The sequence below is a fragment of the Neolamprologus multifasciatus genome, chromosome 10, assembly GCF_963576455.1.
Source record: "Neolamprologus multifasciatus chromosome 10, fNeoMul1.2, whole genome shotgun sequence".
Lineage (NCBI taxonomy): Eukaryota > Metazoa > Chordata > Actinopteri > Cichliformes > Cichlidae > Neolamprologus > Neolamprologus multifasciatus.
In genome coordinates, this window is record NC_140448.1 from 24,944,887 (window position 1) to 24,969,520 (window position 24,634).

Here is a 24,634-nt window from a genome sequence, read left to right on the forward strand (position 1 = left end):
ATTATTAACAAGATAATCGACCTCTGTTGGGGTAGCGTTCAGATAGCTGCTCTGCTCTGTGTTGGTACAGGGCATTGACGATGATAACAGTGGCTGGATTATATTCTTAAACTTAGTTACAGCGCTTTCAGAAAGACATCTACTTTGATAAAGTCCACTCTCCACTGCTGCGTAATCAATTATTGTAAATGTAAATGTTATCAAGAAATGATCAGACAGGAGAGGGTTTTCAGGAAACACTGTTAAATGTTCAGTTTCTATGCCATATGTTAAAACAAGATCTAGAGTGTGATTAAAGTGGTGGGTGGGTTCTTTTACATTTTGAGAGAAACCAATTGAGTCTAACAACAGATTAAATGCCATGTTGAGGCTGTCATTTTTAGCATCTACATGGATGTTAAAATCACCCACAATAATTATTTTATCTGAGCTCAGAACTAAATTAGATATAAAGTCTGAGAAATCAGACAGAAACTCTGTGTAAGGCCCAGGTGGACGATAGATGATAACAAGTAAGACTGGTTTCTGAGTTTCACAGCTGGGGTGGACAATGCTAAGCATCAGGCTTTCAAATGAATTAAAAGTCTGTCTTGGTCTTTCATTAATTAATAGACTGGTGTGAAAAATTGCTGCCACACCGCCCCCTCGACCTGTGCTTCGAGATTTCTGGTAGTTAGAATGACTCGGGGGTGTTGATTCATTTAAACTAACATAATCATCCTGCTGCAACCAGGTTTCTGTAAGGCAGAGTAAATCAATTTGTTGATCAATTATTAAGTCATGTACTAACAGAGACTTGGAGGAGAGAGACCTAATATTTAATAATCCACATTTCACTGTTTTACTCTTTGGTTCAGATGTGGATACTGTATTGTTCTTTCTTTGTGATTGTTTAAGTTGTTTGTTGCTGGTTTTTAGTTTGTTTTTTGTCTTTTTGGAAGCAGACACAGTCTCTATGGAGATGGGTTTTTGGGGGGGTAGCAGGAGGAGAGAAGCTGCAGAGAGGCGTGTAAGACTGCAACTCTGCTTCCTGGTCCCAACTCTGGATAGTCATGTTTTGAGGGGTTTAATAAATTTGTCGATATTTCTAGAAATGAGAGCTGCTCCATCCAAAGTGGGATGGATGCCATCTCTCCTAACAAGACCAGGTTTCCTCCAGAAGGTTTGCCAATTATCTATGAAGCCCACATCGTTTCTGGGACACCACTCAGACAGCCAGCAATTTAAGGAGAACATGCGGCTAAACATGTCACTCCTGGTCTGATTGGGGAGGGGACCAGAGAAAACTACAGAGTCCGACATTGTTTTGGCAAAGTTACACACCGATTCAATATTGATTTTAGTGACCTCCGATTGGCGTAACCGGGTGTCATTACTGCCGACGTGAATTATGATTTATAAGTATCCTGCCGTTTAGTTTTTGTTCTCAAAGTCTTTTTTTTTTTGTTTCAGCCTGAAAATCTGCTGCACACTACCTGCTCTGCACCAAACAGAAATGCAGCAAAAGAGCCCAACTTTGTGGAACAGCAAACCCAAAAGAGAGCTAAAAGAGACACAAAAATGTGTCCAAAGTAATGACAGTGGGGGTCCATAAGAGTAGGATGAGTTGCCAACAACCTCATCATATTAATGAAAAAAAGGCAATGAGATGTCAAAAGTGCATTCTCAACATACCTTTATAAAAATTTTACAGGTTTAAGATTATTTCATAAGCCCATGACTTTCCAGTATACAATTGGTTTGTAGATCAGCCAGTAATCAGGAGCTCCACAAACATTACACCAACACCCCAAACCTGAACTTTTGATCCAATGCATGATGGATCCATGCTTTCATGTTTTTCACACAAGTCCTTCCTGTTTCTTTTTAACATTTTACATACCTGAATAACAAAACTATATAACTGTTCTGAAGTGGAGGCCAAGTTGATTAACTTCCAGGAGGAAAATCACATTTATTTTTCTCATAACAGCAGTCATATACTGGGAAAAATATAGTCTTTCTTAATTCACTTCCCAAACATTAAAAGCCTCGTAATTTGACATAGAAAGACGTGAGAACCAGAGAAAGACAAAAACAAAGAGTCTTTAAAGGAAATTACAAAAACGTTTCTGTGTCCATTTAAATAGGAGTCTCCACATTACATCTGCCCTCCTCCCTCTTTCTTCTGTTTGGGCTTCTTCTTCTTCTTCTTGGCTGCTTTGCTCTCAGACTCCGTTTTACTCTTTTTGGCTGGGTTGGGCTGTGATGCTGTTGCGCCACCATTGGGTCGTTTCTGTTTATTTTTCTTGTCTTGCTTCTTTTTGCCTTGTCCTTTCTCCGTCCCTGGTTTATCTGTGGAGGCCGTGTTGCCCGCTGCCGGCTCCAAAACAGGCTTATTGCGCTTCTTACGTTTCTTGGTTTCTGGCAGAAAACCCTTCTTCTTTGCGGGGCCCGACTCTTGTTCTGTCTCCTTCTCAGGCTTCGTTTTTTCAGCTTTAGGTTTCCTGCAACACACACAAGGTCAACATGACAGATTTTATTTTTAAAAAACAACTGCTGTGGTCAAGAAATTATTTGTTTATGTAAAGGGCAAGGGGGGGAAAGGGTACTGCTACTTATATGGTTGTTTTCTACTCTAACTGTGCTCTTCTTCTATGCCTTTAAGCACTTTGTAAAAATTATACACACTAATGGTGGGAGGTATAGTGATGGTGTGTTCAGCACCGTCACCTCACAGCAAAAAACAAAAAAAAAGAAAAAAAAAAGGACCTGGCTGGAGTGTGTGGATTTCGTTCTCCCTGTGCCTGCCTCGGCCTCCCTCGGGTATTCAGGCTTCACCGGCAACCCCCAAAGGCAGTCAGGTTAGGTTAGCTGATGATTCTAAATGTTTGCACAGTACGAGGTAGATAAAGTGCTGTATGAATCTACGGTTAAATGTGACTCGTCTAAACTGTCGTCAGCAGGACTAGAAAAGCACTACATAAACACACATTACGTATGCTAATGAATTTATGGAGTGCTACTTTCGGCATCTTTCTTTAAGACACCTTGAGGTGTGGGCGGGAGTACCCAGGGATCGAACCACTAATCCTCCGATTTGCAGTCAAACTGCTCTACCTCCTGAGCATCGTAATTAAAGCACCGAAAACTGAATCATCAATCAATTTGAAACTCTATTAAAACACAGATTAACTACCCCAAACCTAAAACTTCAGAAGTGTTTGTCCTTTAAATGTCCTTTACTCAGTATGTGAGGATTATGGAACTGAGGCAGGAACTTCTAGCGGACATGGACAAAATTCAGAACAATCGAATCCAAAGAACGAGAAGACACTTAACATTCGTCCTTGATAAAATGCTGCTACTACTAACACTTCAAAATCCTTCCCAGTTATGACTTCCCATTTATTTTTACATTTTATTCTAGCAGAAATTACAGCAAGTCATTTAAACCTGCAGCACACAAAAGAAAGGCTCAACTTCTTTGTCCTAGATTGGATCTTTGGATATTAAATACCATCACAGGCTGGCTGGTTTACATCCAGAATAACCCGAGGAGATATAGAACAGATGGAAGTTTATTTAATCAATACTGGATATTCCCTTTGAGCAAAAAAAAAGAAGAAAAAGTGGATACTTGGCTCAAGGTGTAGAAAAGGAAATAGTGTCTTATCGCTCAGACAGGAAATAGTGTTTCTATTACTCAGTCAAAGGGTTTCATAATAGCAGAGAGAAATGCGTATGCTCATCATCTGAAAGTGGAAAAGTGATTTCTCTCTCCCCATCTCTGTGTAAAAGTGTTTTGTTCTTTCCTTTTTTTCCCAATAATGCTGGTTATTCTCATTTTTTTATGCTATTAAATAAAACGTTTGTATCTTCAAATGCCTTTAAAGACATTTGAAAATAGAGCTTTAAATCACATCAAACGATACTGGGGTATATTAATAAATGAATATGAGTTTTTACTTTACCATCTTTTCCAATCTGGGCATTTGAACTGAATATCAATCTTATACAGACTCAAAAATTTAGATTGTGGATGGGTAGCAATATGATCCATTTATTTCAGTGTTATTTGCTGTGCTTACTATTCAGCAGCAGTACACTGGCTGATAGAAGGAGAGCTAACATAGCTTGGAGCAAGCATACCACACTGCTTTCCTTATCCTGCTGTCTTAAGTGTAAAGCGACTTGTTTCATGTCTGCTCCACTCCACACAATAAGGAAGAGAACTACTGCAACCATGATTAAGAGCAGAATGCAGGAGATCCTCAGAAGTCAAGATACATTTGGTGAATAATAATGCATACATGCATGCATGCATGCATGCATTATTTTTACACTTTCATGCATTTATCTCCCAACAGAGATAGTAGCTGGGGGGGTCACATCAGGAAAAGCATCTGGTGTAAATTCAGTGTCACATCAAACATGCAGAGCTACCCGCTGTGACGACCATTTGTGAATAATGGAGTAGCTGAAAGCCGCTTTAACTTTTGTTTTAAAGCCAGGAAAGCAACTGTTATTTGAGCCTTTATTTGATACCGGATCAGTACTCGGTCATCAGTAGATAAGCTGAGCTATCAATATGAGGATCCAAATTGAAAAAGTTGGATCCCCAAAACTTTAAAGTAATCAGAATATGAAAGGAAACAATGGTGCGCAGAAAGGTTTTGTGAGGTTACAGTCAGCTAGACCTTCAAACACCAAAATGTTATCAGTTCATCTTAAACAAGGGAAGATTTTTGCCATTTATCAACAAAGACGACCCATAAATCAGAACTCCTGCCATCAGTGCAGAAGCAAAATCATCGCAATGATATCAATCATTAAAAAAAATCTCTGCCACTAAATGAATCTGTGCTGTTTAATACGTGTCAGTATTACAGGTTGAGAAAGTCTGCAAACATTAAATAACTCAAGAAATACGACTTAGTGCACCGATCTTTCCCACTGAGTCCTTCTTGGGTGTTGGCAGCTATTAAGTAAAAGCCTGAGGATTACAATATGCACCCAAGCATGGTGTGATTTATACTTGTGAGCTCCTGGCACTCATGCATAGCATTTAACAGAAGAAACGAGGATCGAGAACATACCCTTACGCTGAGCTTCATTAATACGAGTTAAAATAAGCGACCCCTGGCACCAAACTGGTGTGTGTGGGCGAGGAAATCTGATTATTCACTTGCTGCACGGACACAAGGACTTTGCACAAACCTGATTTCTTCCTTTAATCTGATTTCTGCACAAGAATCACCTCTATAGCTCTTCATTTCAGAGATGCTGAAATAACTCACGTTACTCCAAAGTGTTTCATCACAGCCCAGTAGGTGTCTTCCAGCTTGCCGGTCTTCTTGAAAGCAATCACGCTGGTCAGGGACTGCAGGACCTGCTGGAGGGGCTCCAAATCCACAGACAGCTTCTACACATAGCATGCAACAGAGTCAGAAACTGGAAACACGTTACCTGCTTCTTCTCATCTCAACACTCCATGCAAACCTACCTGCTGGCGAACGTGCTTGACTATAAACTGGCAGAGCTCCAGAGTTTTCACCACCTTCTCCTTCACCACCTTGCTCTCAGCATGACCAACTTGTCGGAGACTCTAGAAAGATGATAATGGGATTAGACTCATGTCCATATTGGCCTTAACGCCTGATCCTGCTGTTTTCATTTGCTTCTGATTTGACAGCTTGGCCCATTATGTAACTACTGTTTATGGTCACTGATTTAAACCTCTCGGTAGGTGAAGATGAACCTAATCAGACATCAGTCAGCATTATCTTAACCATGTCTCCTGTGTTTATTTAAAACATGAGCTAATCACATATATACACTATACTCTGGGACCTTTTTCCTTTCAGATAATGATGAATGAAGACAAGAAAAAAAAACGGGGGGCTGCTCACAATCAGAGCGGTGTACCTGAGAGGACCATTTTATATTAGATCCACTCTCTTGGATCCAATAGTGGGGAAAAAACCCAGTCTGAAAGTGAGTATTTGGCTCACTTGCACATGGCTTCAGTATTTGAACTCCAGCCATGATTAATAGGAGCATCTACCATTATATAGGGCAGAAATAGAGGGGAAAACAGAATAGCTCCACTAAGTTCTCTCTTTAGTTTCTCAACTCGAAACTGTCTTTTTATTCTATTTCTGCCACAACAAAACACAGTACAGACTATAGAAACCAACCGCATCTCAAACCTCCCCCCACCTCTCCCTTAGAGTACCAGATGAAGGATATAAACATAATCAGACGTCATCGAGTAATATATAAAAATAAGTGGTCATTTTGTTGCAAACCTCACGTACAATAACGACATTGTGGTTGCGTGTTAATAATAGCCGCTGCAATACCTCCAACAAAGGATATAAATGGTAGGATATAATTTCCCAGCAGATCGTCTAATGGTGAATCTGATCTTTTCTAAATGAATATGACACATAACGTCTCTAACGGCCAAATGTTAGAGACAAAGAGTCCTTTTCATCTAGAAAGAAAACAGAGAAGACATCACATTCATAACACGCTCACAGTAAGAGAGATATCTAATGGGATCTATGTAGCTTTGTACATAGCCAACATATGTAACAGTGCAGCTCTGGCCCATCTGCATTCGTCACATGTAGGATCCAGGTCCATCTGCATTTCTGATAACCTGACCAATAAAGACCGTGTGCAACCTCAAACTCCATTACCGCGTGTCAAAGGCATGCTGAAGACGTACATATCCTCGTACACAGACTTTTTTTTGCCAAATTGGATCTGGGATGTCTCCAGTTTCCTATTTAATTTAAAGATACTACACTGGTGAGCTGTGCATTGAATAAACTATACATTGTTTTTCACCAAAATCCACTTAAATGTTCCAGAATATCCAGGTCATCATTATTCTTTTAACTGAGAATAAAAGCTAAAGACTGTATGCTGTGCCTAGATTAACACCATTTCTCTCCTGCTGTCAGAAAATAGTTTTAAACATGTGAAGGAGGACCAAACCCTGAGCTAAAACTGGATTACTTTATGGTAGTTCAGACATCAGCTAAGCAAATAGTTTAAAACACATTATAATGTAAATGTAAACGGCTAAAAGGACATTTTAATGTTTGCTCCTGTACTTTACTATCTATTAAAATAAAAGCCTCCAAGAACAGATTGCAGAGGGTTTTCATTTAATAGACACTTATATTTGAGTACAACTGCATCATGTTCCATTACGTATTATCATAAATGTTTAAACATTACTTATAAATATTAAAACAGAGGAACAGCTGAGTTGGATAAATGAAAGGCTACACCTGCATTTTTGAAATATTGTTATTATCTGATAAATAATTCTCGATGGAAGAGAAAAGCTGGGATTTATGTGCAATTTCTTTGAAAACACTTTTTTTTCCACGACTAAGTTTCTAAAGTAGTACAGCTGGTCGCGTCGTTTCGTCTGGGAGGAAAAAGACAGGAGGTTGGGTTATTTGCAGAAGACCTGCAGAAGCATGCAATTAGGCATGTCTTCACCCTCCGCTCTCTGGAGGACACACAGAGGACAGCGAGAGGAGCAGCGGCTCTAATCATCATTTATCACAGGACGATGCAATCTCATAAACCTTCTGGAATAATATAATAAAAATGCGAACAAGCCTGAAGCATGCTGGTGTATGAATGCCTCTACTTACAGTGAGGACATGATGTGCAGCTATGGCCTCATGCTGCTATACTCAAGGAAAAATGACTTTCAATCAGTTCCACAAGCAGAGGTTTACAGAATTTAAATGAGGGAAAAGGCCTGCCATCGGGTTCAGTGTCTTGCCTGGGGAGGCTTCGTCATGTGAGGGGCAGAAGATCAAATCGCTATCTGTGCGATTAGTGGATAACTCGCTCTACCACCTGAGCCCCGGCTATAATGCAGGGGTGTGTTGACTCACCGCTGCCAGCTGACCTTTGACCTTCTCGCAGAGTTCGGTCCACTGAGGGCTGCTCAGCTGCTGCTGAACCTCCCTGCTCTGCATCGCCCGCAACACCAACACACACGCTTGACCCTGAACACACACAACCAAACACAAACACACAATGAAGTAAGTAAGACAAAGAATTTAAAAGTTAAATTGAGCACTTTAATCAAAAATTAGCATTTATGATTTTTTATAATGTGTCCATGGAATAAAAGGCAGCTCAGACACAATGCTGCCAGAAAAATCTCACCTCATCTCATTTCGAGATAAGAATAAACATGCTGAAATGTCTTTTAGTTTATTTTAAATGTGTCAGACGCCACAGAAACACATTTCTGAGAAATTTAACGGTAAAACAGGAGTGGACAAAGGTGTGTAAATGGGAAAAAATTGCCAACAAATGAATAACATCAAGTCTGAGGTTGTTGTTTTTTTTAAATCTCTTAGGATGCAGACAGTAAGTTGATGAACAAAAGCAGATTGCTGTTGTGTTTCTCTTTCGGTTACTTTGCTATTGTTGTTGTAAAAAAAATGTGTTAATGGAAAAAACATTTTGACATGACAAATAAGCAAAATGCATAAATTTGGATGATGGCTCAGTTGCTTGAATTTTTTTCTGTTGGAAAATGACTGCAAGTACTTTGCGGCAACCAACCGGTCATCAAAGGTCAAGCGTGCAACACTGTCAACCTCTGGGGGACAAATTTGGATTGCAGGGCGACTGCGCTGGTTGCTTGGTGAAAGATAATCTGTCTCCAAACAATTGCAGTCTGATGCAGACAGACTGGTGAAGTTTAACAAAATAACTTTCAATTCAGTTCAACTGTTTTTAAATAGTGCCAAATCAGATCAACAGTTGCCTCAAGGGGCTTTATATCGCAAGGTAGAGACCCTAAAATCATACTGAGAGACCCCCTTGGAGCAACAACTTGTCGACAGCGGGAAGGAAAAAGTCCCTTTTAACAGGAAGAAACCTCCGTCAGAAGCAGGCTCAGGGACGGGCAGCCATCTGCCGTGATCGGTTGGGGGTAAAAGACAGAACACGGGACAAAAAAAACATGCAGCTAATTTCTCACATAACTGCTGGCGTATCATATAAATGCAGACAGATTGACTGATTGATGGAAGCATGTTGGCAGCCTCTACTGATGAGTGCAACTCGTCTGCAGTGAGTCTGTTTGCAATAGGGGCCTGACTTTGCAATAGGGTTCAAAACTATGGTTGCCAGCTGATTGTATTCTGGATACATTCCTATATAAAAGTAAGGTTACGCTTATGTCATTTTCTAGTTAAATCACTGTTTTACAGCTACTTTGTCACTATACTTCTCTTATCCTTAAAGTAAACTCTTTAAAGGATAACTCTGGTGATACTCTAGGAGCAAAACCAGCAATACATTTATTATAAAGCAAGTAAACCCTATATGGTATGGAGTCTGTCGGTGTATTAAAATGATTTGTGATGTCACATGCTTCTTAATGTGCATGAACATGCTGTCCTGCTGCTGTAAATACTTAGTAGAGCAATAAATGTAAATTAATGCTTGCCAAAAAAGTGCAGTTTGCCCCCAGCTGTTTCAGTCTTTATTTATTATAAATATTTGTGAGCTATTTTTTTAGTTTTATATCTCATTAAAGGAGAAAAGGCAGGGAGCTACTAAAACAGTTGACTTTATTGCTTTTATGGAATCTGTTGACAATATAATAAATACAGAATATCACCAGTGCTATGTTTTAATATTGAAACACCATATGGCACAATAAGTCAAGGATCCAAACTCATGAACAGGTCTACTTTATTCAGAGCGACACACCAACCGAGGACTGGGCATCACAGCTTTATTTGAAACTTTACTCTAGCAGACAGCACCATATGAGCCATATGTGCTCTAATTGTTTAACTTGCTCATGTGGGAGTTTTCCCAAAGTGAAGATGTTCTCAATTAGTAAATTACATCATCTTTCAGTTTTATTCCCATGGCATGATGGGAGAAGAGAACTCTTTCATGTTTGTCATTCAGGATTTGGCTGCTTAACTGTTCCTATAGTAAAAAAAAACAACAAAAACTCAGAGGTTTAAAACTTTTTACCTGCTGATGTTCTCTGACTCCAGATGTGATGTTCTGCACTGCTGTGTCCAACAGTTTCACGCATAAAACCTGCAAATAACACACAAGTGTCCGTTACTGCTTCAAAGGCGAGTGGCTGCACTCAGACTGAGGTGTGCGTTTCTACTCACGGGGAATCTGACGAATAAGTCGATGAACATCTGAGCAGTGAGTGGGCTCTTCCTCCGGCTCATGAAGGAGCACAGAGCATCTCTGAAGATAGTGGAGACCCGATCCACGTCGACATTACCCATGAACTTTAGCTGCACACATCAAATAGCAAACAGCAGACATCTGGGTTCAGATGCTAATTTAAAGCAAAAAGAACAAGCCTAAATAATAAAATTAGTCATGGCTGGATTGCAGTTAGCTATTTGTGTTTTTACTGGTAAAGCATGCGATTATTCAAGTAGACGATCGCTGCTACTCTTGCAACTACAAACACTTTACTAGTATAGGGTTTGAGCTCCTTTTGCTTTGAGCACTGCTTTAATTCTTCATGGCGTAGATTAAACAAGGTGCTGGAAACATTCGATTTTAGCCGTTTTGATATGAGAGCATCACACAGTTGCTCAATATTTGTCAGCTGAGTACAATGAACTCACTGAGTTCAAGAAACAAGTTTGAAATTAATGCTGCATCAGAAATCCAGACTCATCAGACCAGGCAACTTTTTTCTAATCTTCAATTGCCTAATTTAGGTAAGGCAGTGCACATATTAGCCTCAGTTAGCAGCTGAAGAGAGAAGCTCCTGGTGTGGTCTTCTGCTGCAGTATCAGAGATGCTCTTCTGCATATCTAGGTTGTAACGAGTGGTTATTTGAGTTACAGCTGCCTTACTATCAGCTTGAAGTACTCTGGCCATTTTCCCCTGATCTATTGACATAAATAAGGCAATCAATAAGATGGGTATGTGGGAAAATCCCAGCAGATCAGCAGTTTGTGGAATACTCATACCCACAATGATGCCACATTCAAAGTCACTTAAACTGCCTTTCTCCCCTCACTCTGATCCTAGCAGTTGTCCAGGTGCATCTAATGAAAAGCAGTCAACTGTTTTATGTAGCCACTTGCCGCCAGACACCTCTCTCCATGACAGGAATTTGTATGCAAGCAAGACTTAAAATAAGAGATGACAGCACGACTAACTGAAGCAGCTTTGCAGTACTTTGATCTTGATTATGAGCAGCTGTGCGTAGGCTGCCTACTTGAATATGAGTAACTACATTGTGCACAGGTCTGTGGAGGGAAATCTGCAAGAAAAGGAATCTGCCGGTGCTACCGCGGCTAACATTAGCCACTCAGCAAAATAATATTTGTTTAATAAAGAATGTGATTAATGGCTTCAATTAAGACTATTTTCTGAGTGCTTTAGAAAAGGTGATTAGTTAGTAGTTAGTTAGTAGGTAATTAATTTCTTTTCTTAATTAGTTGCCAAGAACATCTATAATTTTCACTTTGGGTATAAATGTGAGGAAAAAGTTGTGAGGTGAAAAATGTGGTGTATAAAATGATGTCAGAAAAAGCAGTATTTCAGTGTACAGGCACAAACAAACAGAAACACACTTTCATTTGTATGTTTTAACAGATATTTGCACATCATTTAGATTGAAACTTGATTACTGTCGTGTCTGCTTGAATATTTGAAGAGAGAAGAGCCATCGTTTAAAATAAAAGGCAAAAAAAAAAAACCCAAACAGATTAACGGTAACACTATTTGTGGAAAAAGAACATCCACTCACTGGTGTGGAGGCGTGAAGAGACAGATATGTCAAAACTGGGACAAACAAATCCCAAACTGTCTGCTAGAACAGAAGCTTATTTAAGGAATCTTTGTCAATACACTTTTAATAACAAGTCTTATGAAAACATCTGACAGCAGCAGCATCACGCAACGCTGGCGACGTGCATGGAACATCTGGTGAATGCCCCCCACCACCACACCACCACCAATCAGCCTGTCATTAAACTGAGAATTCACAGGACTCATTTCATTATTAACAGATCATTTTCTTAATTAAAATCAATATAGACAAGTTGTTTGGATTTAACTTATTATTGTCAAGCAGTCACTGATTTCATGATGTCATCGCTACAGTTAGCACAGACAGCGCTGGCATTAATATTGGCTTTCTGAAGGGCTCATGTTCGTGCTCTTATCCTGCTGGGTATTAGCTCTCTTGGGATAACGAAGGCTTGACTGCACAACCAAAACAGGAAGAGGAAAAGTGCTTTCGTCTTCTCTGTAGCTATCAGTAGGTTGATTAATGATTTCTCCTGTATCCTTTTTTACGGCACGAGCTATTACCCTCAGGGAAACAGTACAAAGCAAGCAGCTATAAAACAAACCGCTATAAGCTCTCGTTGCTCCCAGCATCTATTGCACTTTTAAATAGGACTTAGCCCAATTTAAAAGCTCTGGAGCCAATCATCGTGTAATCGAATGTTTGCTGGCATCGTATTATGGGATTTATTGTGGGAATGCTGCTATGTTTAGCACTGTTTGTCCAAAACAAATTTTCCCACGTGGGAAAATAACATTTATTCTTATCTTCTTATCTTAAAAGTTGAGAAAAACAGAAAATACTCAGAAGGGAGTAAGGACAAAAGTTTGTTCAAGGACGAGAGAATAATCTGGTCAAAAGGGGGCCGAGTTATCCAGGACACTCCTCTAACCCAGTAAAGTCCAGAAACAGGCCTGGAATCTGGTGCACAGCTGAGCACAACATGAGAGAAAACATAAGAACAGTACCTGCCTGTTTTGTAAATGTTTAATTACCATCTGTCTACTGACCAACTGTGTGACCTACAAGCAAAAAAAAAAAAAAAAAAAGCCTGTCCTGTTCTTTATGTGACTTGTTTTGGGTAAAACTGGAAGAAAAAACACAAAAAAACAAAACGCACACATTCTGATCTAGACAGGCAACCCCCTGCGAGCAGGTAAACATGATGGTTGAAATTAGTGTGTGTGTCTGTGTACTTGTGTGTGAACATACGTCGGCCTGCTCCTCTGTGGTCTCAGCAGGAGGGGCTCCTCGCAGCACTTTCACCACATACAGAGAAGCACTGCAGGGAGAAAACAACACATTTAAGGCAAAATAACTCTTCTCACACATTTAGAAATACGGTGGTGTCACATCATCTTCTCTTCAGCTCCGTGAAAAAACATCACTGCTGTACCTGAAGTAGTAAAGGGAGACTGAGGAGTCAGACAGCTTCTGGGATTTGGTGACCAGCTTCTCCAGCAGGTCATGGAGCTCCCCCTGTCTGTCACCGGCAGTCCTGCAGTAAACCTTGGACCTGCACAGGTGGTTCCTATAAAAACAGAGACATCAAACACTCAGGACGACCTCAGGGGAAGCTGTCATTACTCATCCATTCATCCACTTTCTTAACAGCTTATCTGACATACAGTTGTGGTATGAGTTTACACGTACTCATCATGGGCATGAATGTTATGGGAATTTTTTTCCCTTTGAACTGTTTTTATTTTTATTCAGATGATTGTGCAGCCTACATCTTTAAGACTTTGAAAACAACAACAGGGAATTTGAATTTAATATGATTAATTTGGTCAAACATATACATACACCCAGAAATATGTGGTTCAATGTCCCTTTGATGAGAGGTGCGCATCAACCAGATGCACCTTTGTCGGTTTCCTGGCACAGACCTGGCTTTGTGGCTGAGTTGACAAAACCAGTGAAGGCTATTCGAGAAACTTAATGTTAGCCCGCTTTATTTATTCCAAAACCAGTTTTAATGTGTTTTTGGGTGCATTGCCTTGTTGGAACACACAAATGTGTTCGAGTTTCAACCCAGCTGTTCATTTGAGGTGAAACTGAATTTTAAGGTACCGCTAGTCCTTCATTACTCCACCATTCCAGTATCACTGGCAGCAAAACAGCCACAGAGCATGACTCTACCTACACCATGCTTGGTACAGTGGTAGATTTCTAAAGCCTCACCTTTACTCCTCCAAAGATATCTCTTGTCATTATGGCCAAACAGCTCAATCTTTATCTCATCTGACCATAAAACATTTCCTGGGTCGTTCCTGAACATCCTAACCAATTTCCTCTGATCTGAGGATGATGCAGTTTGGATCTTCTTCCATACGTTGGCAAATTGGTGAAACATAAGAATAACTTGTACTTACATACAGTTGTTTGAGCTAATGATCTTGAAATCTACAGTTTTAAAAAAAGGCTCCAAGAGACCTACCCAACTTCTGTAAATCCACATATCTCCTTAGATCACCAAGTTCCTTGAACTTTCCCATCTGAGTGTTGGTCAATCCAATGAGTGCTGTAACTGCAGGTTTGCAGGAGGGCTCGAGCAGCCATGTCAGTTCAGAACAGGGTTCAAAAACAAACACACAGAGGGCTGAAACCCTGACTGACCTGAACTTAGTACTTAGATTTAAAGACATGAGCTTGGGCCATGTTAAAATGTATCACCTTGTCTTTTAGATACAAGCTGGGTACCTGAAACCTTCACCCTACTACTTAGCAGGGTAGGGTAAGAAGTGGATGTATGCACACCCTATTAATTCTGGGTTTGGAAGCCATCTGAAACCCCAGAGCAATAAAGGAAATTTTATTAATTTGAGAAAATCTGTTTTGTCTAATTCAGCAGATTAAATTGAAATTTACCACACTGATGTTCATAAAGTCTGTTATTGTAAAATTGTTCCTCCAAACTGATTTGCTCTGCCCACGTCAGAGATCTAATACAGTTAGAGAAACTAAACATTCAAAAGCAGCAACAGCCACTGTTGAAAGAACATAAGCTATTATCCTCTGAAATTCCTGCCATCTATGGATTTATAAATTGTCTCTCAGTTTCTCCAAATACACTCAAATCACCAGCTTTGAACTTGAAATTTTACAAATTGCAATAAATAAAATGAAGTAATACAAGCAAAAGTGTTTTGTAGTTGATCTCCAGTGGATAAAAACGCTGACGTGAACATTTCAAATTAAACATGAGACATAAATTGCAACACCAAACATTTAAAATTAATTATGACACTAACGGTCAGCTCAGTCCACAGCTCACATGTGTTTACCTGAATATGTCTGCTGTCCGGCGGAGGAAGTCCTGCTCCTGCTGGTCACTGCCGGAGCTCATTCCTCGCTCGATAATGGCGAGCAGAGGCTCAACCAAGCCGAGGACGAGAGGGCTGCCAGCCTGCCGCGCCACAAACACTTCAATCAGGTCCAACACCTACAAGAGCAAAACAATGGGATGAGAAAGGTCTGTATTTTACTTCTCGCCGTCTCTTCTCTTAGTGTCATGCTGTGCTGGGTTAAAGATGTGTTTGACAGGACTGAACTTAAGCTACCTTGATCTTAAACTCTCTGACCAGCGTCTTCTCCTTTTGTAGTTTTGTCTTCTCATCCTTCTTGGCCTGGAGCTTTTTCTTCTGCTCTGAGAACAGCGCTGACAGACTCTTATCCAGCTCCATCATGGCTTCATCATCCAGATCTTCATCACTGCTGGCATCCTCCTCTGTGCCCTGAAGATGAAGTACAACTGTGTTACTTTGACATTGAAGCACTGAATTATAGCTCTAGCCTGAAGTCTCTGAGGTGAAACATCTTCTGTTAGGCTCCACCTAAACTAAAATTATTCTAGCTGAGCTTCAAACACATGTAGTAAAATTAATAAATGGAACTGGGAGGGAGGTGGGTTGCAAAGGGGCTTGCAGTTACGCTGCAACTGAAGTCGGGCTAAAAGAGCTTAAACAGCACACAAAATACAGAATACTTGCTCAGCTTTTATTGCATCTTTCTAAAAATTAGCTGTTAAACAAGTTACTGGTGACGTTCTGTTGCAATTTTATCTTCCTGCTTTAGGCTAAAGGATGACGATCGCATTACAAAATACAGCCCAAAATGTGGTGCTGAGGAATGCAATCTCATCATCCTAATCTCTAATGAAGAGAGAGGTGGACTAATGACAAGATGTATGATGAATATTAATTTGCAGGATTTTGTAGATTTCATGCCGGCACTGTGGACGATGCTGACTTAACGGCTGTGAAATTTTAATTTTGGTCACGTTTTCTATTCACGCACATAAAATTTGCTCCCAGGATGACAAAGATTAATGCACTTAATGACCACGGTGTCTTTACACAGAACACTGGTGAATCCTAATGAACACTGCTGCTGTGATGAGCCTCTGCTCGGCCTTAGTGGGCTCTTTGTATTAACAGTTCATTTGAAATCAGAGCGGACAAGCTGAAAAGCCTGAACACCCACCAGAGCATTCTTCTGCTGGAGGACCTTCATGAGCTCCATGCGGAAGTTCTGGTCCACTGGTTCCTCGTCCATCTTCTCATCTTCCCCTTCCTCCTCCTCCATTGCTTCATCTTCAGAGTCGTCATCATCGTCCTCGTCATCGTCATCATCATCATCATCATCAGATTCATCAGATTTGTCATCCTGAAAAGAAAAAAAACCCCAAAAACTGCACATTTTAGAATAACTAAAATAAACAACGTTTTGTGTCTAAAAGAATAAACTGTAACCGTAAAGACAGAAACAATCGGCATGTGAAAGATAAATAATTTATGTTTGAGTAGAATTCAGTGCATAAGACAGAAAAAGGTTGATAACAGAAAATACGTTTGACAACAACTGACCTCCATCTCCTCATCATCTTCCTCGTCATCCTCCTCGTTTGTTTGCTTCTTTTGTGTTGCGTTTGAGTCATCTTCGACAACCACAGCGGCGTCCTCTTCGTCATCCTTCTCTGGGTCTAAAACCTACACATAGTACAAAATGTTGTTGTTACAAATAACACCGACTTTGTGCGGAAATCACTGCTGCATTCCTTTTTTGGCTGTTTGGCAAAATTAAGCAGGAAACTCATTTTTTTAGGCAGATTTTACAAAAAATAAAAATAAAAAATTGCCATGGCTAACCAACACATTACTCTTCACACAGACTGTCAACAGGTCAATAGCACAGGTGCAAAACAATCGTAAACAAAAAGCGTCCAATACCAGAAATCTGTTGTGTTTATAGATAAAGGTATAAAATAAATTTGCTCCATGGGTTTACTTTTTCAGGTCTGTGTAATCAAAGCCAAAAATAGATATTTGGCCTAAAATTAGAATAAAATTGCTTATCTAGTTCTCTATGTAGCTATTACATAAATAAATAGCTACAGTTAAATAGCCGTTTAAAAATGGTTCCACAGAAAAGGTTTGAAAACACACCAACTTCATCGCAAACACATGTTTTGATTTGGGGGGTTTATGAGCAAACTAATAACAGTAGAAAGCTGCAATCTGGCAGTTTTCCTATTAAGATGTATATCACCACCCTGGGAATTTTTTTTCAGGGGAATTAGAGATGGTCAGATTAGAAGCATTTGCTCAGTTAATGTGGAATGAACCAAAAGTGCCACCAGGAAACCCTGAAAAATGCAGAAACCCCACAGCACTCCTGGTGTATCTTTGTCACATGACAAAAAAGTGGCCATATTTAGGTCATGTGATGAAAGAAGAACAGAAAAAAAAAACTTAACTACTAAAAGACCAAGCAAAGCTCTGATTAAAGTTACATTACACTGATAACCTGACTTATGTTAATTTCACGAGTGTCTACAGGGAATCCCAATAATGACCCCGTATGTGTTACTTACATCTAAGATGGCGGTGAGGGCGGCTGCAGTAACGTGGGGGCAGATGGAGGAGAAGACCGTCTTGCACACCTGTCTGATATGTCTGCTCTGCTGGGAGAGCAGCGACAACAAGATGTCCACCATCACCTCCACCCACTCGGGCTCCTCCTGTTCTGTGGCTGCATTTCAAAACATCCAACACATTCATACACTCAAAAGCAGCACTCGCTTATTCATTCTCTGGCTTCCTAAGAGAAAGCACAATAAGCTAAGAACACAAAATTCTTTTTATTTTAATTGGAATCAGCCGATTATTAAGAAATTCTGCAGAAGGTGAACAAAATTATGCAGAATAATCTGCTTTTAGCTTCGCTTTTGGTCTCCACCAACTGCATGGACATTTCTATAGTGACTATGAATGAATTTAGTTGGTTAATTTGATCAAAAACGGGAGTAATTACTGATACTTAAATACGGAAGTTCAGTCTTAACTCTAGTTAAAAAAAAAAGGTACAGCTTACAGACCGTCAAATATGACGCTAAAATATGTTTGGATTTCTAGGTTGTTCTGCTCACTTTCATTTTCTGTGAGGAATATTTCAAAACTTTGGGCATAGCGAGGTTGTCTGTGTCCTGCTGCTTCGAGTGTAGGAAGCAGTGGGAAGGTAAGCACAGACATGAAAACAATATTGACCTTCTCATAACTCCTGGCATTGCCAAAAATGCTGAAGCATTTCTTTATATATATGAAAAGAGATGTGATAAAAAGCAGCAGCATCACGAAGCACAAGGCCTGACCTTCTTTTTTCTTTTTCTTTTTGGCCTTCTTCTCCTGAGCCTTCTCCATACAGCTCTGCAGGTCTTTCATGATGTCCAGCAGCTCCTCAGGGGCCTTTGGGAAGAAAAGTATTACTACGCTGCTCTTATTCAGCTAATTTAGGTTTAATGGGTACAAATAACCAACTGTAAACAGGCTGATTGATGCTGTACCTTGAAGAGGTGCATGCCGACCAACAGGAAGAGCTGCTGGAACGCGCTGCTCTCTGCTGTTTGGCTTTTCTTTGCCTTCTTCTTCAGGTTTGCCACAGACTCCAGCATGCTGAAAGAAAACAAATCAAAAACGGCACAGGTGAATAAGCAAAACTCCTTTAAATGTAAAGATTACGTCATATTCCAGCTTCCCTACCTGTCCCAGGCTTGTCTCTGCTCAGGGCTGAAGGGCTGGCTGCTCTGGACGTGTTTTGGCTGGTTAAGCAGGGCTTGCGCGTACTGAACCAGGTGGTAGATCCACATGGTGCCGTCAGCCGTCACACCCAGAACCCGCTTTTGGCTGACAGCTGCGCCTTCGGTTGCGTCCTCAGTGAGCGGCATGTGGTGCATGGACAGGAGAAGTCTGGGTGGCGGAAAGACAGAAGACAGCTGAACAATTTTTCTTGAAGAAAAAGATCAGAGAAATAAAGTACAGCCATCAGCGGGTGATATTTAAAAGCTGCAGAGAAAATGTCGTCTCTCACCCGAAGAAAGAATTGACGAGCACGGCTCTGGTTTTATCGTCGATTGGGACAGAAAGCTTCGTCTTTGTCTCCGAGATGTCGGCCGAGGCCTTCTTGGCGCTGAAGAAAGCATGGAAAAAGACAAACCTGGGAAAAAAAAAAAAAAACACCACTAGTGAATAACCTCCTCCTCATTAAACAAAGAACTTCACAGCGCTCAAACAAGTCTTACCTGGCCACATCCATGATGAGATCCTCTTGCTTCTTCACCTGGTGGTTGTCAATGATGGAGGCGAGCCGGGAAACAATCCACTTCCTCAGGCGGAATACAGATTCCTCCTTCCTGAGGAAAGAATCAACAAGTTGCATTCATCCACTTTCCGTGCCTCTTTTGCCCTGTTCGGCACACATTCTCTGCACGATCTACCAAAAACAACAGCAGATGCACTCACTGATCTTGTCCTCCCTTGCTGTCCTTCTTCTTGTGAGTACTGATGTCCAGCAGCTTGTCCAGCTGAGGCTGCAGGAATATGTCCTTAAGCCATTCCACATAGCCCTGCAGAGCTGCAGGCTGAAGGTGCTGCACCACCTTCCACACCGACGGCACCACGGGGTAGCCTCTGTTGGTGAGGGAGGAGAAACCCACCATCACTGCCAGCTGTTTGTCTGAGTCCCGACAGCCTTCCAAGAAATCCGACACGAAGACGTCCATCTCAGGGGCCAGCTTGAAGCGGTCCGGTTTCTAAGAGTGAGAAAAGATGGAAGCGGACCTACATTAGCTTTAATATGTATGAGCACAGCCCTAACATGGTGACTTAGCACTGATTCTACAGAGGAAAAAAACCCTCATCAACAAGCTGGAAGTGCTACAGTGCTTTACCAGTGATACCAGTGATACTGCTGCTTGGTGTCAACTAAAGTAAAATGATCACATGACCTCTGTGTTTGGGGAAAGACTGTAGGTCATTTGCTGGGAAATTTTCACTTTATGAATTATAGGCATGGCACATTTGTATTTGATTAAGATCAGAGATAACATCCGCAATTATTATAAATTACTACAAGTACAGTAACACTAGGATCATTTTAGCAGGTCTTGTAGCAGAAAGCATTGCAAGCAAGATTTTATTAGCTCGTCCCATTAGATGACATTGAAGAGTGGAAGCTGCTCTTTATAGTCAAGTCTAGACGGTGGCACTGACCTGAGCAGACACTACGTGTTCCCCATAGTTTATCATCACCTCTCCAGACAAGACGTCCTTCAGCTGGGCTGCGGACAGCAGAGGGAGGGCGCTGCCCAGCAGACGGAAGCTCATGTAACTGGACACAGATGGGAAAGCAGCAGAAGGGCTGAGCACAATGACATAATAAAAACGACAAATCGAAGAAAAAAGAAGAGTAAATCCTGCAGAAACAGGTGTGCTCTCTCCACCTCTGTCAAGTGTTACTAAAGCAAAGCAGTGAAGTGAGCACTAAACACAGCGACAATATAGTGTCAGATTTGCTGTTGCAGATTAAATCCTACACCCTCCTGCTCCAAGTTTGACTTTAAAATCAACACAAACTGCTGAGTTATTCATTTTCATGCTAAATTCCTGACATGAAGATGTCTGCACTTACGTCTGATACAGGATAACGAAGTCAGTGGTATTAAAAAAGTGCTGTTTCATCTAGTGCAGCACTCAGTTGTCTAAACCAGTTGATAAAACCATTTCCAGTGAGCATAATAATATTTAATTACTTCATTTTTAAAGGACTAACTGTTCAACGGGCTGCAGGCACCCTCTAAAGCTGACAGGACTCACTGAGTTGGCCCCGGCTGTTCCTTTAACATGCCGTCGGTGATGGCTTTATTCCAGAAGAGCTCAAAGCTGTCTTCCTTCAGAGAGAGCTTCAGGAGGTCCAGGACCACTGCTGGGAGGATGCGCTCCTTCTTCACAGCGTGGGCTGCCGTCTTCAACACTTCTGTTATTCTGCCAGACATCACATTAGACAGTTCAGTCAGAAGCTGCTGATTAGCAGACCCAGAAGGGGAAAGTGGTGCATAATTATAGGATGCACTTACAGTAGTGTAGCCAGCACAGAGCAGTGCAAGTTAAAATGAACATTCAGATCAGCAGCAGAAGATGTGCGTGTTTGTGAAAGCTTCTTACTTGGGTATGTTGTCAGCGTTAATGATGGTGGAGGAGCCCAGCAACTTCTTCAGTTTCTTGGGTTTGAGGGTTTGTGGGAAACGCTGCAGAGCTACCAGCAGCAGCTGCAGCTGCTCCGGAGTCCTGAAAGCAGATTCCAGGTCAGTCTGCAGGGCTCCCATGAGGACCTCCTCAAACACCTCCTCAGGGACCTGATGGACAGGATGACATACACTAGAGTCAGAAAACCCCTGAAAATACTTGAAAAACACTATTTTTATAGCAGTAACTAGGCTGCAGCTGTCACCTCAGCGAGGATGTCCATCATGGTCTTGGTGGGTAGGTCCTTCAGGTGTTGTTTGTGCTGACTGAGGCTCTGCAGGAGCTGCACACATCCCAACACCACCTGCGGCTCCTGCACAGAAACAAGACAGAGAGCTCAGAGACCACAACGTATTTGACAGAGCATCAGCTCCTCTGTCACCTGGATCTTAAATCTCTAGTGAAATTTACAACCGTACAAAGACCTAAAAGTGATGCAACCATGATCTTTTCTTTTTCCCTGCTTTCCCTACGATTGGTATCCCTTAAATATTTGCAGGCATCTTCAGTATATTGTCTCAGGCACATTCTCCTCTTTAATGCAGCAAATATTTTTCCAAGTATGCTAAAAATGTGAGAAAACTTACCTTAGAGAGGCGGTTGGACTGATGAAGGGCAAGAACACCAAACAAGTTTCCAAACATAGCATTTCTGGCAAATTTCTGAAAGACAAAAGATGAAACAAAGATTGCATTCATCGATTTTGGTGCTAAAAAAGACCAAACACCCAAAACTCACCTTTTTAGCTCCTTGCAAGTTGTGCTTTTCTTTGATGCTGTTGAGTATACTCTGCAGGGAGACATCTTCAAAGGCACTCAAAACCTAAAAATAAGGGAAACTTTTATGACCAATATATTCAGTTCAATACTCATCTTAAAATAAGGCAAAACTAGCACTTTAAATTGCATGACGCTGTACAGAAGGTGATACACAAATAAAGGGAGACTGTCCATGCTAGACAGAAAGCAAAGGATGATTCATTCAGGACTTTGAAGCATAGGTAGACAGAAGGTATGTCCATGTTTGACAAGGGGGAAAAACAAATTCCAGTGTATGTAATGACACCCTGGAAACTTTTGGCTACCACCCTAATTTAAGATTAATATAAAGCTGGGCTTTACAGCTGACTGGTTAGCTTTTAACATCACATCTACTCCTTAGACTTTTGAATTTGCTCTTTAATGAAGAGTAACGGCAACACATCTTGACCACTTTATTAGGTATATGTGTACATGCTGATGTCATAACCTATTGCTATACAAAGCTTATAGTGACACTTTTGTACGTACAAAAATGTGCCAAAAAAAAAGGTGTGTATAAGTCTTTTACACACAAATCATTGCTTCTCTCTTTGTCTCTATCTTCTTTGTCTTCTTCATCTGCTTCTGTGACTTTGTCATTTGCCTCTTTCTCCTAATCTTCATCTTTGACATCTAAAGGTCGTCACGGCACATCATCTGAACATCCCCCAATCCCCCAGCATCTTCCTCTGTCGTGCCAACGCTCTGCAATGTCTTCCTTATCTACACTCATGAACCTGCTCTCTGGTCTTCCCCTTTTCCTCCTGGCTGGCAGCTCCGTATTAAACATCTGCTATTCTTCCTCTCTACATCTCTAAACCATCTCAGCCTCACCTCTCTAACTCTTTAACATCTTTGGTTCTGCCACCTCCAACTCAGCTTCCTATCGTTTTGTCAATTTCCAAACTATACATCATAGCAGGTCTCACAATCATCTCTTAGCACATAAAAGCCACATCCAGGAATTTTATAACTTATGAAGATAAATAAAGAGGATTTTTGTTATTAAAAGTAGTGTTGAACTCCTGCACTGTGTTTATTAACCCCAACCCTGAAACAAAGAGATGTGGCTGAAGCTGTGGATGTGTGCGCAGAGGCAGGGCTGCAGACAAAGATAGATGGGGATAAACTCCACTCACCTGCCCCAGAGCGAGGCTGAACCCAGGTCTCGCAGTCTCCCGCGTGTGAGCCAGTCCATCCACCAGCCTTTTAAAGGTGTATTCCAACTCATCCTCCTGCAAAACATGAAGAAAGATGATTTAAAACTTTGAAACTACAGACACTTTAACACTGTGTGGAATCATATATATGCTGGAATATACTTATACAAGAAGTACTACATACTAAACTCAGAAATTTTTATAAGTGCACTCTTTAATTTTTTTTTTTTTTTTTTTTAAGTGTTGGGTTTAGTTTAATGAGCAACAGCAATCAGATAAAACTCTGATTCCAAGGATTTCATTACTGGTAATGGAGTTCCACTGTAAACATGCCATTAAACCTTGACCCTTGACAGTAAAATACTTTACTGTGCTTTACAGTATTTCTAATCAAATCAAATCACTTTTCTTGTCACATCACATGTGCAGGTACACTGGTACAGTACATGTGAGTGAAATTCTTGTGTGCAAGCTTCACAAGCAACAGAGTTGTGCAAAAACACAATAACGTAAAACAAGCAAAATATAAGATGGCTAAATCTGAGACTAATAAATATATGTACAATATATAATAGTATATGCATTACTGCTTGCTGTACGGTAAGAAAAGGTTTACTATATTATTAAGTCATTTTATTTAATGTTCTGATTCTTATATTGTATACAAAGTATTTTAACACGTTTTGATAAAGTAGGTAGTTACGGTAATAGTGCCTTATGTTAATAATATAGGCCTGACTCTGTTATATGAGTATTTAAATTCTTGATACTTGAAATACTTCAGTGTGTCAATGATATCCTGTATGATATCCAGTCATATAATCAGTTACATATGAAAACATCTCCCACCGCTCCATACGACACTATGTGTACAACTACTACTTCTAAAACTAGTAGTGGAAAACTTCTGAGGAGTACATGTGCAGCGGGACCACGCTCCGTCTCTCAGTCACACCGATCGCAGTCTGCCTCACCTTGTTGTTGGTTTTTAGGTACTGTATCAGGTTTTCCACCGCCTTCAGTCGGACCTCTTGATCCGGTTTGGCCAGGTCCCAGAAGAAGTCGAGGAAGACCCGGTTCTGCTGCAGGTTACCGGCGGGCCGGAGCGGTTCCGCCGCCTTTACTGAGAGCTCCACCATCTCTACAGACATCTGTTCCAAATGCCACCACCACCTCCACTCATGCTGCTGCAGGGGGAACACGTGCCTCACTCGTGGAAACTACATCCGGGTCAACTCACCAGCCATTTTTTTTTAAGAAGAAAAA

At 40.9% G+C, this 24,634-nt stretch overlaps 1 protein-coding gene across 1 annotated transcript; it reads right to left on the reverse strand.

Moving 5' to 3' along the window:
* Positions 1-910: 910 nt before the first annotated feature.
* Positions 911-24,574, reverse strand: mybbp1a (MYB binding protein (P160) 1a). The gene is made up of 27 exons (XM_085175133.1): positions 24,343-24,574; positions 23,348-23,443; positions 22,147-22,230; positions 21,996-22,070; positions 21,614-21,721; positions 21,328-21,518; positions 20,980-21,147; positions 20,377-20,494; positions 19,627-19,916; positions 19,407-19,517; positions 19,196-19,321; positions 18,868-19,074; positions 18,672-18,780; positions 18,480-18,573; positions 17,703-17,860; positions 16,696-16,818; positions 16,313-16,495; positions 15,391-15,564; positions 15,115-15,272; positions 13,224-13,358; positions 13,040-13,109; positions 10,176-10,307; positions 10,027-10,095; positions 7,911-8,024; positions 5,486-5,587; positions 5,280-5,404; positions 911-2,486 (listed from the first exon to the last, which is right to left on the reverse strand). The coding sequence occupies exons 1-27, from the start codon at positions 24,517-24,519 to the stop codon at positions 2,141-2,143; spliced, it is 3,843 nt and encodes a 1,280-aa protein (XP_085031259.1). The 5' UTR covers positions 24,520-24,574; the 3' UTR covers positions 911-2,140.
* Positions 24,575-24,634: the final 60 nt, after the last annotated feature.

Excerpts from the sequence above, each read along its gene's own strand:
- mybbp1a (XM_085175133.1), bottom strand. The coding sequence starts at position 24,519 with ATGTCTGTAGAGATGGTGGAGCTCTCAGTAAAGGCGGCGGAACCGCTC. Across the intron at positions 21,148-21,327 it reads AACGCTGACAACATACCCAA|AATAACAGAAGTGTTGAAGA; the intron begins GTAAGAAGCTTT and ends GATGTCTGGCAG. Across the intron at positions 19,518-19,626 it reads AGCAAGGGAGGACAAGATCA|GAAGGAGGAATCTGTATTCC; the intron begins GTGAGTGCATCT and ends TTCTTTCCTCAG.